General features: G+C 54.6%; 1 protein-coding gene across 3 annotated transcripts; it reads left to right on the plus strand.

The window, feature by feature from the left end:
- The first annotated feature begins 651 nt into the window (after nt 1–651).
- On the plus strand, nt 652–12,752 carry INPP5K (inositol polyphosphate-5-phosphatase K). 3 transcript variants are annotated; one of them, XM_044430562.1, is made up of 13 exons: nt 652–750; nt 2,751–2,858; nt 3,264–3,372; nt 4,013–4,129; nt 4,448–4,623; nt 5,079–5,190; nt 5,644–5,753; nt 6,047–6,073; nt 7,528–7,702; nt 8,082–8,219; nt 8,804–8,887; nt 8,980–9,084; nt 9,593–12,752. In XM_044430562.1, exons 1-13 carry the CDS (start codon nt 719–721, stop codon nt 9,689–9,691), a joined length of 1,392 nt encoding a protein of 463 aa, XP_044286497.1. In that variant the 5' UTR covers nt 652–718; the 3' UTR covers nt 9,692–12,752. The 3 variants fall into 3 exon arrangements, with proteins under 3 accessions (XP_044286497.1, XP_044286498.1, XP_044286499.1); XM_044430563.1 differs by lacking the exon at nt 6,047–6,073; XM_044430564.1 differs by lacking the exon at nt 2,751–2,858 and having other exon boundaries at nt 654–750.
- Nucleotides 12,753–16,293: the final 3,541 nt, after the last annotated feature.

A 16,293-nucleotide genomic window follows, 5' to 3' on the forward strand; every position in this document is an offset into this window, starting at 1 on the left:
TCTCTCAGGATGGGGAGCTGAACACAAAAGCTGAATTTTGCAAGAAGAATTTTGCTTGATTTTTTTTCTTTCCGAGAAGCCCCCGCATTGCAGGGTGGAGGCCGCTGCCGTGGTTGAGCAAGGGGGGCGACCCTACAGCCCTGCAGGATAATTGGGGGGGGGGGGGAATTACGGACGGGCGGGGAGCTGAGGGGCTCACAAGAACCCCGCAGTGTCGTCCAGGCACTGATACCACGGGCTGGGCTCGCCCACGGCTGAGCAGCAGCCGCCAGCCCTGCCGGGGGCCGAACCCGAGCGCTTCACAACCACCCTGCAGTGTCGTCCGCTCGGCCATTCCACCCCCCTGCAGGCAGCCCGGCTTGCAGGGAACACTCCCTCCCGCTTGGTGGCCGCAAACGCTGACAAGGCGCCAGGCCCCTTCCGAGGCCCCGCGCCCCTTGCGCCCGAGGGAGGCCAGGCGGGGGGGGGGGAGAGTCCTGCCGAGGGGGCCTGCATCGCCTTGCGCGCGCGAAGGACGTGCCCCTCTACACTCTGCGTAGCTCTAGGTTCGTCCCGCGTTGTTGACGTCACGCAGAAGCCGCGGGGCGGGCCTCGGCCGCGGAGGAGTTCTGATTGGCCCCGGGTCACGTGGGCCGAGCTGCTTGGTCGCGGGCGAGGAAGCGGCCTTCGGCGGCGGCCGGCTCCTTCTCAGGCCCGGGCAGCGCTGGAGGAGGCGACCATGGAGCCGGAGGCGCGGGGGAGGCCCTTCAGGTGAGGCCGGGCGGGCGGCGTCCGTGCGCGCGCGCAGGTGGGCTGCGGGTGCCGGCGAGACGTCGCCGGCGGCGCCCTTCCCTCTCGCGTGGTCCGCGGTGTGCGTAGTGCCCCTGAGCACATGCAGAGCGCAGCACCTGACCCCACCCCTCCCCCCCGAGTTCTTTCCGCTCCGAGGGACGCTGCTGGGGGGGCGCCTGCCAAGGGGCGGGCGCCGGGGAGGGCCGCGCTCGCAGGGCCAGCGGCGCGGGCGAGCCCCTCCTCCCGCGCCCGCTGCGGGACTGGACGCGCTCTCCTGGCTGCCATGGGGATCCCGCCTCAGCGGGAGGAATGTTAATCGCCGCGGGAAATACGAAAGCCGATCCCCCCCCCCGCTCTTCCTTGTCGTGGGACGGGAGACAGCCGCGCATTCAACAGGTCAAGTCCTGTGTGCGCAGCCTGCCCGGGCCGGCGCCCCGGAACCCGAAGGCGCCAGGCAGCGCGACTGCCTTGTGAGGGAGCCCTGCTTCCCTAGGGCTGCTCGACTGGGGGTCGCGCCTACGGATCAAGGCGGCGTCTTCCGCTGACTTATTTGTCAGCAGAACACGCCCCAGTTGCGCCTCGACCGCGCATCTTCCTCCTTTCCTCCACAAACCTGCCGGAGGTCTCTGCCCCTTGCAAAGAAGACGCCAGGGCTGATGCAGAGGGCCAGAGCAGCTTCTTTTGCAGGCCACGGAATGTGCAAATCAGCCAGGTCTTGAGACGAAAGCCATGCTCCATCCTGGATTAACTGCAAGGTTGTTGTCATTTCTACTTGGCCCGTCGCACCCATTGCTAAGCAGTCCTGACATGAGCCTGTTGCTTGCGAGGCTGTCTTTCGCTTCTCGAGTTTTGGGACTCCCCAGAAAGACATGTGGGTGCTCGCTTCTGCGTTTGTCGAGGATCAGTTAGTGACCATCCTGGTTCCAGAAAGCTCAAACATGAAAGCCCCTGGAAGCTCAGCGTGTTTTTTTCTTGTGTGGGGGCACATTATGGTGCCATGGTCCTCTCTTGTGCTTCAGAACATTGCTGAATATCTTTTTTTTTAGAGTATGGAAAGGTCCTTTCCTTGTCTGACAGTAAACTAGATCACTGTGTCTGTTGTGTTACAATTCCGTACCCCAAAACACCTCCCGGTATTATTAAATGTGTTTTGAGTGGGTCACTCGTCCGCTTTGGCCCCTGGCTGTCTGCGTCAGGCTCAGGCGGAGAGATTATGCCTCTCTGACCCGTTGGGCCAAGCATGTGATTGGGCTCAATTAGCAGTAGATTTCCTTAAACCTCTGGCCCTCATTGGCATTAAGCAGAATTCCACTGAGAACGGAATGTTTTTAGCCTAATTTGTGGGCTATCAAGCAGCCAGGAGGGTGCCTTTTGCTAAATTTGTTGCCTTTCCCCTGCTTAGCTTGTGTCGGGAGCCAGGCTTAGTTTGTGCCCCCTTGAGATCTGGGCCAGAGTCCTGGGGGAGAGCTGGCAGAGGACTTTTTCTGGCCCCTGAAGTTGGGGGTGCAGCTCTTCTGGTGGCCACATGGCAACTCTGGAGACTGACGAGGAACTGCAAGACTTATCGGTCTCCTTGCTGGATGTGGAGAATGTGCCTCCGTCCCGCAGCCGCTCTGCCAGCGTGAGCAGCTCCGGCTCCACGGGGCGCGTTCAGCTGCGGCAACGAGTGGCCCAGCTCATGGCGTGTGTGGAGGACGCCAGTTCAGATGATGAGATTCACGAGGAGGTCTCTCGCACGCTCGATGAGGCATTTCTGATCTGTGAGAAGAAACAGAAGGAGAAACTCCAAGGGATCAGGTGCCCTTTGCAGCCTGGTGCCCCCCGCAGCGCACTGGTGGTTTAGGGAAGGGTTACTGATAAATGTGTGTGTGTTTGCGGGGGTGGATGTCTCTGTGACTAAGGGTGGGGTGCAGGTTGTCCCACAGCTGGTTTTTCATGTGCCTCTCATTGAGCTGGGCTGCCTTTTTGTGTGCTTGAAGGTTGCACTTGGTCACCTGGAATGTGGGGACCGCTTCTCCCCCTCCTGATGTCACATCTTTACTTCAGCTCAACTCACAGGACCGGGCTATGGACATGTATGTTATTGGGTACGTACCTGGGAAGTAAGATTTGGTGCTGATTCAGCGGGTGTTCTTTGCACAGTTGCTCGCCTAGTTTTGCTCAGGAATGGCATCCTGGCAATGCAGCCGCCACAGCAGAGAGATTGTGCTCTGATGGAATCTGATGCTGTGCCGTGCACAGTCTGGTCTTTACAGAATTGTGCGATCTGGCGGTGCTGCCGCACTCCGTGTAAGCCCGGGCATTTCTGGAAGGCTTTCCCTGAACATCGTACCTGTGCAGATGCCGGGGCTTGACTTGCTTGCCATGGCCGCCTTTTTACCATCCATCTGCTGGTGGAGGGCTGGATGCCGCCCGTGTTTTCGCCTGTCATCACTAGGCTGCTTCTGTCAAAATACATTGCGGGACTGTTTGGATAACTCTGCGGTGTTCAGTTTACAGGAGGTGAACTCCAAGATTGTGAATTTCCTGTCTGACATGGCTTTTGATGACCCTTGGAGCAGTTTCTTCATGGCAGTTCTCTCTCCTCTGGGCTATGTCAAGGTACTCAGCTGGTTTTCCATGGATGATTCTTAGCTCCCAGCTCGCTCTTTCAAAGGTGTCAGGTGGCCTGAATTCGTCCACGGAATTTCTCCAAGAAAGGGAAGAGAAACTGCCTGTTTCTTGGCAGCTTTTCACTGAGCTGGGCTTGGGCCCTGTTTTCTCAACTCGCTGTGTGTGCTCTGGGTAATTGTTTCTGTGCTTGAAGGGCACACAAGGAGGCATTCCCGGTGGCTGTTCCCTTTCTCTGGGAATTTCCCAGAGCAGAAACCACCTGGGAACACCTTTGTTTCACTGGCTGTGGAAGTCGGAACTCAGCTATCCGGTTTTGTCACGAGGTCTCGTTGTTAGAATGCAGCTGCCATCAGGAGCAGAGGGAGCAGTAGCTGGCCAGGACCTTGGCGTCCCTCCACTGCTGCTCTGGGCATGGAATTGCTGCCCTTCCTTGGGCCCAGGGTCCGGCATGTGCCCCCTGAATGTTGATCCTCTTCCAGGCACAGGGATGGCCTCCCCTTAGGGCAGGGTTTGGAGACTTGGGGAGGCCTGACTGGCTGGCCCGGGAGGAGTGGGGGGGGGGAATGTGCCTTACCCTGGAGGCACCCCTTTTCCAGCGTGGGCCAGCGCTCGCCTCTTCTGCCCACAGGTGTCTTCCATCCGGATGCAGGGCCTCCTCCTCCTGGTCTTTGCAAAGCAGCAGCACCTCCCCTTCATTCAGGACGTCCAGAGCCAGTTCACCCGCACGGGTCTCTTCGGATACTGGGTGAGCCTCTGGGGTGCCTGTCAGGGCCTTGGTGGCTTTCGGCCCCCAACTCGGCATGTCTGGCACTTTAAATCGGAGAGCTGTCTGCCCAGGTGCAAGGAAAAAGAAAAGAACGGCAGCCGGCGCGTCACGGTGGCGAGAGCGCAGGGCCAGGCTCCTGGGAGTTCTGAGCTTTAGACTCCGTGTGACCATGAGGCTCAGTGGGTGGCTCCCCACCAATTACTCCGTCTCAGCCCAGGCAACCTCACAGGGCTGTTGTTGGGGGGGTATAATGGAGGGAGCTGTTCTACCAGCGGCCCCCTGTCTGGTCTCTTGCAGGGCAACAAAGGAGGAGTCACCCTTCGCCTGTCCTTCTACGGGCACACTGTCTGCTTCCTCAACTGCCATTTGCCTGCCCACATGGAGAACGCCGAGCAGCGCCTGGACGACTTCGAGCGCATTCTGGAGATGCAGCATTTTGAACGCGAAGAGGGGCCTGGAGTCCTGGATCACGAGTGAGTGCCAGCCGCAGCACGCCAAGGCGCCCCTGCCGCCTTGGCTTCTCGGAGCAGTGTCCACAGGCTGGAGCCCTTGGCCACCGGCGGCTCTTTTTGCTAGTTCTAGGTGTCCCCTGCTGGGTAGCCTTGAGCCCCTGTGGGAGCTGTGGGAAGACCACCCTGGCAGAGGTCATGGGGCTTTATGGTCGCGACTGTATTCAGGCCTCCACAGGGCCCTGCGAAGGATAAACTTATTTCCCAGAAAATCATTTCATAATGATTTTTGTAATATTCTCAGGTAGCTAACCCAGCTTCTCTCCTAAGTATGCCCCTTTCAGCACTAGGAGACGAAACCTCATCCGTGAAGAAAAGAGCACAGAGAGACTCTATGTGAATTCACGGCTCCACTAGGTCAATGTTTTAGTTTAATCTGTTTTTTCCTCCCACCCACACCCTGACCATCCTTCCTGAAGAATTCTCTTCTGGTTTGGCGACTTAAACTTCCGGATTGAAGACTATGGACTGCATTTCATCCGAGAGTCAATCAACAGCAGCCGATTCAGTCCCTTATGGGAAAAGGACCAGGTGCGGCCTCCAAGTCCCATTCTTCTGTTTCTATGCGGGTGCCCCGTCCCTCCTCGCTGCCATCAGGCCCTTCTGCCCTGTTGCCCCTCATGGCCCTCCCAGATGGACGCGCCCCTCTGCATTCAGCTTAGCTCTCCTCACCCACAATGGCGCTTTGGGGGATGCTTCCATTGTACTCCCAAATGCAGAGGCGACCCTTGCCAGCTTTATGACCTGCCCTCCTTGGCGGATCGCTGAACTTGGCCGTCCCAGTTGCTCCGGCTCACCACAGAGGAAGGCGGCTTCCTGTGGTCCTTCATTCCCACCCTGCAAGGAATGTCTGGGGAGGAGTCTGTGAATCTCTCCTTGCAGCCAATGTGTGGTGATCTTCAGACTCCCCCAAAATGCTCCTGGCATTTGGGTTTGGCCCAGTTGGTTTGCATTTCTGTTCAGTTCATGTCTTTAATCATCCAGCTAAACATGGCTAAGAAGAAGGAAACCCTTCTTCAGGAATTCATGGAGGGGCCCCTGAAGTTCAAGCCCACCTACAAGTTTGACCTGTACTCTAATGAATATGACACCAGGTAAGTGCCCAAGAGCCCCGTCCATCGAGGTCGCCTGAGCAACAGTCGGGCTGATTACCCCGCTGGCCTTGCGCTGATGGCCGTGCCGGTGAAATCGAGGCAATGGGCTGGACTCCCACAGCAGCCACGAGGAAAGCAGGAGGTGCTTCTGGGGACTGCGCTGGTCTCTGGCTCGGTGTGGGGACACTTCCCTTCGGCACCTGTGCTCATTCCCCCAAGAGCCCCACCCTCCCCTTTGGATACGAGGGAAGGAAACCCTCGACTTCGCAACCTAACATACCTTTGTATTTCAGGGGTCAGAAGACACTGTTTTGGCTTAAGTAAGGAGACTCCAATGGACTTCTTTCTAAATCTGTAGAAGCTTAGGCTAATAGATTCTCTTTCTCTCCTAGCCAGAATGTTGCCCTGGCCCGGCTTTCCCTCTAGAGACGGGCCCTAACCTGTTAATTGGCATGGTGGGAATGAACGGAAGGAGCCCCCTGCCTCTGCGTGCAATGGAGAGCGTGCCCATACAGTGCTAACGGGGGCAGTAGGAGGGGCGGCGAGGCGGGCGCCAGTCTTTCCAGCTTGCCTGTGCCCCTCAGGGCTTGTTGGGGAACTTTGAAGCCCAGAACGGAGGGCCTTCCAGGTCTGGCTCCCACGGGGCATAGGCTGCTGACCACCCTTTGAGCAGTCTGGCAGCCCTCAGGCCGCTCCGCTGCCGTGACGGAGATGGGCCTCGTGTGGCGTGGCCCTCCTCCGCCTGGCCAGAGAAGTGAGAAGAGGGAGGGCGCCTCTGGCTGGGTCCCAGGGCAGGTGTTATCCAACGGGGCGTTCCCTCGCACACCTCTTCGCCCGCCCGGCTGCCCAGGCTGCTCCTGCTTGTCTTCTTGAGGGCGTGACGGCCGTGCCCTGAAGATCAGTGGCAGCTCTTGCTGGTGAGCCCAGGAGTGGGGAGCAGTGCTGCCCCCAAAGTGCTGGACTGGGATCTGGGAGACCCACGCTCTGTTCACCACTCGGCCACAGCGCTTTCTGGGAGACTTGCCCGCCTCCCGGGGTTGTTGTGACAATAGGGTTGAGAGGAGGCGGTTTCTGTAAGGTGCCTTGAGTCCCTTGGAGGAAAACAGCTGGGATATGGATATAATCAATATATCAAGACGCACCGCCCGTGTCACTATGGGAAACCTTCTCCTGCGCACTTGGCAGTCGGGGAGCTTTTGCGAACTGATAACACTCCCGTCGGAATGAAAAGCTGCCTCTAGTTGGAATGGTCAGATTAATACTCGATTGCTGCTAGTTTATGGTACCCTTTCCCTTCCCTGCTACCTTCTAGATCTGCTCTGCTTGTGACTGATTTCTCTGAGATGGATTTTGATGACTGCCAATAATCAAACGAGGGGCGAATGCACGAGTATAAAATAGGAAGCAAAGGGGGGATAACAAAGTCTTAGGTTCCAGTGAAAAGGGGTTTAAAAAATGCATATATGGCAATAGAATGGTTTTAAATGTAATTTTACTAAAGCCGTTGTTGAATTTGTACGACTAGAGCTTTTTTCTTGTTTTCAGCTGTCTCCTGTGCTTTGGAGTGGCAACCAAGCAGAATGCTGTATGTTTATTTTTTACGGTTATACTAAATATCCACATTGAGCTCCCAATGGGAAGGGCAACACAGTTTGTTCACTGGCACCTGGGAGTTTTCCCCTCTTTGTTTCCTGTTTGGATCACTGTTGCCAGTGGCAGCTTCCCGGAAGTAGCTGGTCTGTTCTGATCGCCTCCTCTCTGCTATCTTTCGCAGCGGGAAGAAAAGGAAGCCCGCCTGGACAGACCGGATCCTGTGGAGGGTGAAGCCCCCGGGGGCTGGAGCGGGACCTGAGGAGCAGGCCGTTGGGGTGTCTCTGCTCAGCTATGTCAGCCACATGGGTTACGGCATCAGCGACCACAAACCTGTCACCGGGACTTTTCAGCTGGAGGTAGCAGCTCCATTCCCATAGGGAGCCTCACATCTTAGGAATGGCATCTTGGAGGGTGGTCCTTGCACCAGGAACATCTGCCTCCCCTTCCACGCCTCCTGACAGCCCAAATTTTGGCATTAGCACAAGCATCTTCCCTGACTGACACTTGCTTTTCATCCTTAAAGGAAAATCACACGCAATCTTAGATCCTTTGGAAGAGTGCCACAGGCAGAGGAGGCCCAAGGCTTCTTCCGGCTGGCACCTTTTGAACAGCGGTGCTTGGGACCCTGCTGAGTGTTCTGGGCCTGGGTGTGAAGTGGTCCCTCGGAGTGCAGGCAGTGCGGTTGTGGCCAGCTGCCCGCTCAGGCGGTAATCCAGGGGGACTTCTTTCCTTCAGATGAAGCTGCTGGTGTCTGTCCCGTTAGTCGTGCTCCAGCCTTTGGGCAACTGGAGTGCCGAAGAAGACGGCACCGTCAGCTACTCCACCGCTCCAGAGTTCCCGAGCAGTGCCTGGGACTGGATCGGCCTCTACAAGGTAATTGGAGGACATCACTGTGCTGGCGGGAGGGCCAGCTGCCGTCACGGAAAGTGCCAGGTTCCCCTCCGAGTGCCAGGCGGTGCCAGAGTGGGGCCAGGCCGGGCTTGGCCAGGCTGTCCGCGCAGCTTCTCTGTGGCCAGAGGTGGTCGAATGGAGAGGGGCAGGGCCTGGCTGGACAGGCAAAGGGTGTTGGGTGACTAAGCGAACAGTCTGACTCTCTTGTGGGGGAAAGAATATGCAGCTCACCTTATTGAAAACAAAGGTTAGACCTGGAATTCTCTTGGCTTGCATAAGAATCACATGTGACACGCCCAATTTCTGAAAATTCACATTTTCTGGAAATCTTCAAAGAGCTAGCCAATGAGTAATACCTTGACCCTTTAGCGGGTATCTTGGATCTTACAGTTCCACTCTGGCTCGAGGGTACTGCCCCACACTCCTTGAAGGAAAAGCTACAAAGATGTGGTATTAACCGTGTGGCCATGTCCAAGCCACAGTCTTGCTGTATCTGTAAAACCTCCGCAACAGGCACCCCTTGCAACCAAGCTGAGTTCCCTGCCGCCTTTGGGCCTCTCTTGCAGGTCACGTTCAAGCACACCAATGACTACGTGATGTACGCTTGGGTGCAGGACAATGAAATTTCCTCCGGCGTGGACGCAAAGCAGGTGAGGGAAAACTTGAGGGGCTCTTCCGTGCTGCCAGCTTTGCTCCAGGTGATGTTGCGGGAAGATACATGCCTTTGCTTCGCTCTTCCCAGGTGTATCTCAGCGCCAACGAGCTTCCCGAGGCAGGAGGAGAGTTCCTGCTGGGTTATTACAGCAATGTGATGCAGTCCATCGTTGGCATCAGCAGGTCCTTCCAAGTAGGTGCTTAGGATTCTTTCGTGGCTCTTGTACATACCAGGAGGGATTGGAATGTTTCCGGTGGCAGCTTCCGGTAGCTAAGAGCTGCGTGATTCCTCCACGCCTCTCAGGCTCTTTGCTTAAGGGAGCGACTCGCAGACGTGAGCTCCGTCTCCAGCACCGCCTAGCTGCCCACGTCGCTTGGCAAGTTCCGACAAACTGGAACCAGCTCCAGCAGTGCTTCTGTGTGGCGGCTGGCTGAGGGGGTGTTTGTAGTGGCTGAACACCTGCATTGCTTCTGCCTGGGGCCGCTGTGAGTGCAGAAGCCCCCTGAGTCGCCTCTCACCTGCAGGTCTCCTCTGGGTGTTCAGTGATGCCCCAGTCCTCGGTGAGCACTTTTTGGTTCCCCGAGTCTGGCTTGGTCCAGGCAGGAGGGTAAAAACTGCAGAAGATTTCTCCCCTACAGTTTCTCTCCAGCCCAGTGGGAGTGCAGCTCAGTGGCTTCCCAAACGTAATTTCTCCTTTCAGATTCAGCCATCCAGAGGACTGTCTGAGGAGGATCCGCGGTGGGACAGGTTTGGCAGGACTGAAACGCTGTGCAACGAGAAGCCACCATGTGACTTTTGAAGTGTGCCTGTGTCCTCGCACCGGGGCGCCCCCTTTTCCACTGTAGTAATAGGCCTTTGTTTCAGGGAGAGGAGACTGAATATGCAAACAGTCACTTGTGTTTGAGCAGTCCAGAGCACTGTTTCTTGGGAAATAATTATTTCCATCCCTGTCACAGGAGGTTGCGCTTGCCCTGGACTGGGATAGCTCGAGGCTGCACTTGCCTTCAGCTGCTGCTGAGGAATTGTAGCCTTCCCAAGAGGATTCCTGGTGGCAGCCTCATCCAGGGACTCCAACCAGTGCTGAAGTCCTGCTGCTTTTCTCTTTCTCATAGAGTAGGAGGGTTGGGAGGGGCCGGAGGGCCCTCAGATCCAAGCCCCTGCTCAGCGCAGGACTCAAACCCTTCTCAGATGCCTGTCCAGTCGCGTCTTGGATGCCTCCAGCGTGGGAGAGCCCACCTGCTCCCCAGGTCCCTGGTTCCATCGTCGCACTGCTCTTACACTCAGGAAGCTCTTCTTGATGTCCAGCCAGAACCTGGCTTCCGGCCACTCGGGGCCGTTATTCCGTGTCTTGCACTCTGGGGTGATTGAGAAGAGATCCTGGCCTTCCTCTTTGTGACAGCCTTTCAAGTACTGGCAGAGTGTGTGTTGTGTAGGAGATGCCAGGCAGTTCATTGCAATATTAAGCGGTCGGTGTTGCTATTGTTATCATCAGCTAGCATTCCAGGATTCTGCTCCTAAGGTCTATGAAATAGGCCGAGAACTTGGGAGCTAGAACATGTTCATTTTATAGTGGGTAAGAAAACGCTTTCAGTGTCGGTTGCTTGGAAAGATGTGCCAGTGAGACAGCAGAAGGGCCCGGGGAGGGAGACAGGAAGCCCTTGTCCTGCCACGTGGCTTGTTTGTGGCTTCTAGGATTTTCTGCTTCCTGCCCTACACTCTGGTAGTTTTAAACTCCTGGGGTCCTTGATTGTCCGTCTTATATCTAGTCTTTAAAAAAGACACATTGGTTATAGCACCTGGCACCTTCCTGTGGTGCCTCCAGGCTCCAGTTTCAGGAAGGAATTGGGCGAGCTTTCTCCCTGTCTTCCAAAAGCGACCGCATAGCATAGCCAATAGCATTCAAGCTTCCTGGCACCTTTCCGGAGTCAGTCCTAAATTCCTTCCATGCGGTTTCCAGCCGCGCACAGCGGTGCCACTGAAACCCTGTTGGTGCAGGGAACTCTGGCAGCCCCATGTCATGCCACACTCGCTCTGGTTTCGATGTCCGAGAAAGTAGTGGTGGAGACTGTTCCTAGGACGTATCCATGGCCACTCTTCTCACAGGCCCTTGAGGCTGAAATGAGTCGTGTGTGGATGCATCGCAGCCCAGAAGCTCTGATAAGAATTTGTCCCACTTTGCTGCTTATGTGAGGCTTGAAGCGCGCAGAGTCCCCCGTTCAGACGACTTCGGGGTGAGGGCAGAGCGTGTGGAGCAACGGAAATCAGCGGGTGACGGGCTGCTCCTGCGCTTCAAGGGCTCTCACCGTAGGCCAGAGTAGCACGTTCTCAAGGCAGGAGGTTAAAACCAGGCAGGGCTCGCTGTGCTTCTGGCTGGAGAGGAGGAGGACACTGCGTCCATTGGTCCTACTTGCACAAGCTGTGTGCATTTCTTGGTTTTGCCTCGCAAAGGAAGCTCTTGGTGCGTCCCAGTCTCCCGGTTTTCCTTGCCTTGGCTCTCGAGATGAGGAAATCTTGCGCCATTCCAGGGAGGTGTTAGGTCGGAAGACTTAGATAGGGGCACATGCTTGCTCATAGCTCATAGGCAGCTTTTATCAGGCTAGTCTCAGCCGTTGCCTGATGGGTTGAAAGCCGCAGGGACCCACTGCATTTAAATTGCTGTAGTTGGACGGTTGGGTTTTCGGACAGGCCCAAGGGAAGGAGGTGTGTCTGGCTGCTGGCCTCCTTTGGGTCTTTCCAGTATCATGGGGAGATCACCGGGCATTGGCCGCCCACCGCATCCTACGCCTTGCCTGCTCGGGGGCAATAGTGGTGCTTTGTGCAGGTGGCTTTGTTACAAGCCCGTCGATTCTCTGGCCAGGTTATTTTTTTTGTGACTTGCCTGCCGAATTTCATTCTCTCCTTTTGCTGTCACCCAGTTCAGTTGTTCTTTGCTCTTCAGACCTGCTGTGCGGTTCCCCAGGATTCACTAAAGAACTCTTTGGTTGTCGTTCATTAAGTATCTTCTGCCAACACAACACAAGAATGTTGCAGGTGTGGTGTGGGAGATGGTTTGCTTGTTGTTGTTTTTGTTGTGCCAAAGAGTTTTCTGGTGGTCAAAGAGAAATGGATTTATAGTGGCAAACACCTCTGGAAATTGCTTCAGCCTGTCCTGAATGGGGGTGCACTTCCGCCGAACAGGTTCCCGGCTTGGCGGGTGGGGCTTTATAGTTGGTCCTCCTGTTGGATATCTCCATAGCAAGAAGCCCATTTCATGGGCTCAGGCCATCAGCTGCCTCTTCTCGGGGTGACGCTGATCTTGCCTCAGTTATCCGCACCTTGATGCCGGACAGCAACATCCAATTTAAGATCACGGCAGTGTCGTGTGTGTGAAGATGTTCGGGAGGTTCAAAGAACAGCAGGCAGGTGTCTCCTGCGACCTGCAGTGGATTGGCCTTCATCGTCACTGCTTACCAGTTTGTTTTTGCATGAAGTTTGACTTGCTGCTTTTAAGAACTGAAGCTCTTAAAGGCATCTGACAGCCCTTTCTGTGGGACCAGCCTGACAGCCTGCAGCAAGTGCTTCACCTGCGGAAGGCGGGCAGGTGATGGCTTGGGCAAGGCGTCTTACTTGTGCCGCTGCCTTTCCAGGTGGGGCCGCCGGGCTCCCCTGCCAGGTTTAGTCACCAGCTATGAAGGTTTCTTTTCCCAGGCCTTACTGTATTCTACTTCCGCCACAGCTCTCTGTTGCTTAATCGGTATTACGTTCTTTCACTGATTGTTCTGTTTTAGGTCATAGCATCTTTGCAGATTTGGAGGTGGAATAGAAATTGCGTACGGAAATAATAAATATTAAACCTGGTAGCCACTGACGGTGTCACAAGATGGTCGCTTCTGCCTGGTCATTCTGCCTTCCGCCCGTCTAGCGCTGTCGCTTCGAGCCTCGGTGGGGCAGTGTGGAGAGCGCTGGCGAGGCTCAGCCCGTTCCAGTTACAGGGAGTGGCTTCTCTGGGAAGCCGTTCGTTCGGGAGGACTGGAAAGCCCCGCTCTCCAATGGTAGTGCCTGGTCTGGGCGTTGCGGCCTGCGACACCATGTGGGTGGGTGGTGAGAGCGGAGCAGCACAGCTGGAAGGGGAGGCCGAATCCTTTTCACACCTCCCCAGTATTACGTTTTCAGAGCTGGAATGCAGAGAGAGACGCTTGCTAATCAAATCTGTTTAGACTCTCAGAAGGAGCTGGGGGTGTTCTGGCTCCCACCTGTGACGAGATCTCCATAGACTACAAAAGGGGACAGGTATTGCTCGCTTACTGCAGAGGTGCTGGGGATGTGTCAGGGAGAGCCTGTGGCATTTCTGAAGTCAGTGGGCGGCTCTGTCTTTAGTAAATTAATCTCCCTGCAGAACGGACGGACGCAGCTTAAGGCCTTTTAATTAAACCTCCCAGCATGTGGTTTTTCCAAGCCTTTCTCGCAAAGTGTAATCTTTACTGGGGGGTGGGGTTCAAAGCAGACTGGCTCTATGGAAGGGAGCCTCAGGTAGAAAACTTTTGGGAAGTGATGAAGTATCTAAGGACCGTCCTGAATTGGAAAATGAGGGCCAAGTGAACATGATTTTAAAGGTCTGCTAGACACCTATGGAAACGGTTGAGAAGAATTGGACCTGAGCACCCCACATCTGCCCAGCTGTTCCTACATCTACAGCTTTGGTGTTCTTGATGCACAAAAAGTATCTGAGAGATGAGGAAAATGCTCTCACAGTAAAACTTTTAGCTTCATATCTGTGATCTGGAAACAAGCTGACCATGTTCACTTGGAAGCCCTTTACAGCACCCGCCACTCCCATAATGCACTTCGGCAGCCCCATTATTCTTATAAAAGGAAAGGAGGTAGAGGAAGGGAAGGGTACCTGGGGAGCGGTTGTTACATCCCCCCTTCTTCTTAGGCAGAGGTACCCAAAGCACTTTTTGAAATGTGACCCCAGAAGTTGAGTGTTCTTGGAACTTGGGCAGAAAAGGTGCTCCGAGTTCGAGAGCTGCACGGTCTGTGCTGCTGTTCCTGAAACCTCGAGCAGGCCTGGCACCTTTGGGTGGCTTTCTACATATGTCACCGAGGAGACGGAGCAGCTGCTTGCTTGTCTCTTGGCCATCTCTCTCTCTCCCCCGATTAGCCACCGCTTCCAAATGCTCACCCGCTTCCAAATGCAACCGCCGCCCCTCTCCATCTTCTTTCTGGACCTCCATGAAGCCCTCAGTGGCTGGGGGCTTCAGCCAGGAAGGGGCTCAGGCACACAAAATAGGATGTCCCCCTCCCTCGCCTCTCGTCAGCTCGCATAAATGCGGAGAGTGCTGACGTGGAGAAGCGAGCATGGCTGCTGCATGTGCTCTGTGGATTTCCTTGTCTGACCTTGCCAGGTACTGATTGTTTTCCAGGATTTTATCTTTCCTTTTGCCGCTCGCTCACTGCCTGGCCTTGGACTAGCTGTTCCTTCCGTCTCTGTTAAAGTTGGAAGGGCTCTGGTGAGAAGTGGGCGTGAGTCCGGGGAAGGGGACTCCTGTGGAGAACTAGACTCTCTCCTGGGCAAGCTTTGATTTGGATTGCTGCCTAGATCATAAGCTATCTGAAGCAGCCGTTTGCAGAGAGTAAAAAGCAGCCAGTGGGGAGGGTGAAGAGATGGTGGGAGAGCACCATCAGGCTGACACAGAAAGCCCCAGTAATGCTGCCAAACATGTTAGCAGAGCTGGCGAAATGCTGAAAGGGGTCAGTTTTGAAGGTGCTGCAGGCTTGTTGGAAGAGTTCACACGATAAATGGGGCATTGACAACTTCAAAACAAGACGGTCCCTTTTGTTCCTCTCAGTGAAGGCAGCCAGATCAACCTTCTCTTTGCAATGTTTGTTAAACATTAATAGTGATGTGGCACTTTAGCTGGAGTTTTTTGGTCGTATGCTTGAAGGCTGTGGGTGTGTTTGTGGCTTAGTAATATGTTTGCACTCTCCAAGTTCCTTTTTAATTTTATTTATATCCCACTTTCTTCCTTCCAAGGAACTCATAGCAGCTTAGATAATTCTCCCTCTCCTCTCAGCTTCATCCTCACAACCACCCTGTGAGGTAGGTTGGGCTGCGGATCCAAAGTCACCCTGTGAGTTCCTTGAGCTGGAATCCCACTGGCTTCTGACTTGGTTATCTACGTTAAAGCTGCTGTGGTGGCCAGACAAGTGCAGTTGTGGAGCACGGATGGAGGAGGAAAAACTCCCTCTGGGATGGGTGGAGACCTGGCTGGGCTCTGCCGATGGTCCCTCACTGCCTTCCCCTTCTGGTGCTCTCATTTCACACATACTTGGCAGCTGTGGCCTTCCTGGGGCATCAGGTCACTTAAAATAAGAGGTATATTTTTCCTTAAAGTGTGATCTCCGCTGATTTTTACCAACCATGAAGATCTTTCCTCACATTTAGATTTGTCTTTCCACCCCACCCCACACATGCAAAGTAGGTTATCTCTCCAGCTTTCCTAGAAGCTTCTGGTCTTCCACCCTCTTTGGAATTGTGTACCTCTGCATTTACATAGCATATCTGCATACAAACAGGAAATGTTTCCAAGATATTTTGCATGCTTTCTGGACCCTAAAAATACACTCTGATAAGAGCTATTGTTTCTTTCACTATGGCTTCCTGCTGCCCAAATTTATGTTTTCCTTGAGGGGGAAGAGGGAGCACGTGAGGGCCCAGCCTGACAGTTCCAGAACATTGTCTGCCTTCTCCTTACCTGATTATCCTCCACTGTGGACCAAATGAGGTACTTCCTCTCCAGAAGGGAAGAAGACAAAAGGTCATGGAAGTTTTGCAGTCTCCAAGAGTGAATTTCCATGGCGATATCCATCAGAGAAGCACTTGAGGAAGTAACTCCAGAGGTGGGGAACTCGGCTGTCTGAAAGTGCCAGGAGAGAATCCATTCCTTCCTTTGTACCCTGCTTACGGCCCATGTAGAAATGAAGGAACAGGGGTGGAAGCATTTTATTTCTGTAAAAACATTTTTATACTCCTTTCCTCCCTGACAAAGTAATTTACAGAACAAAAGCCAAACAAAACCCATTGAATCACTAAAATTAAAACTGAGGCCTCAAAACTGCAAGAAGCCAAGATAAAATCTTGAATCATATATTAAAAGCCACTTGGGAAAGGTGTTTTCATTGCCTCCCTTAACGTGAATGTGGCTTGTCTCACCTTCCTTGGAGGAAAAGCTGTTACTGTCAGGATGCCCCCCGAAAGCCTGTCTCACGTACCCCCAGTTTGGTGGTGGGAAACAGAACTGGGCATCTGAAGTTGATTACCAACCTGGGCAGTCTGATGTGGAAGGAGGTGGTCTTTCGCACATCCTGCAACAGCGGCCATCTACTCGTTAAAGAAGCCTCGTTAAAGAAGCCTCATTAAAG

Source organism: Varanus komodoensis, unplaced genomic scaffold (assembly GCF_004798865.1).
Source record: "Varanus komodoensis strain SLA01 unplaced genomic scaffold, ASM479886v1 scaffold20_3, whole genome shotgun sequence".
Lineage (NCBI taxonomy): Eukaryota > Metazoa > Chordata > Lepidosauria > Squamata > Varanidae > Varanus > Varanus komodoensis.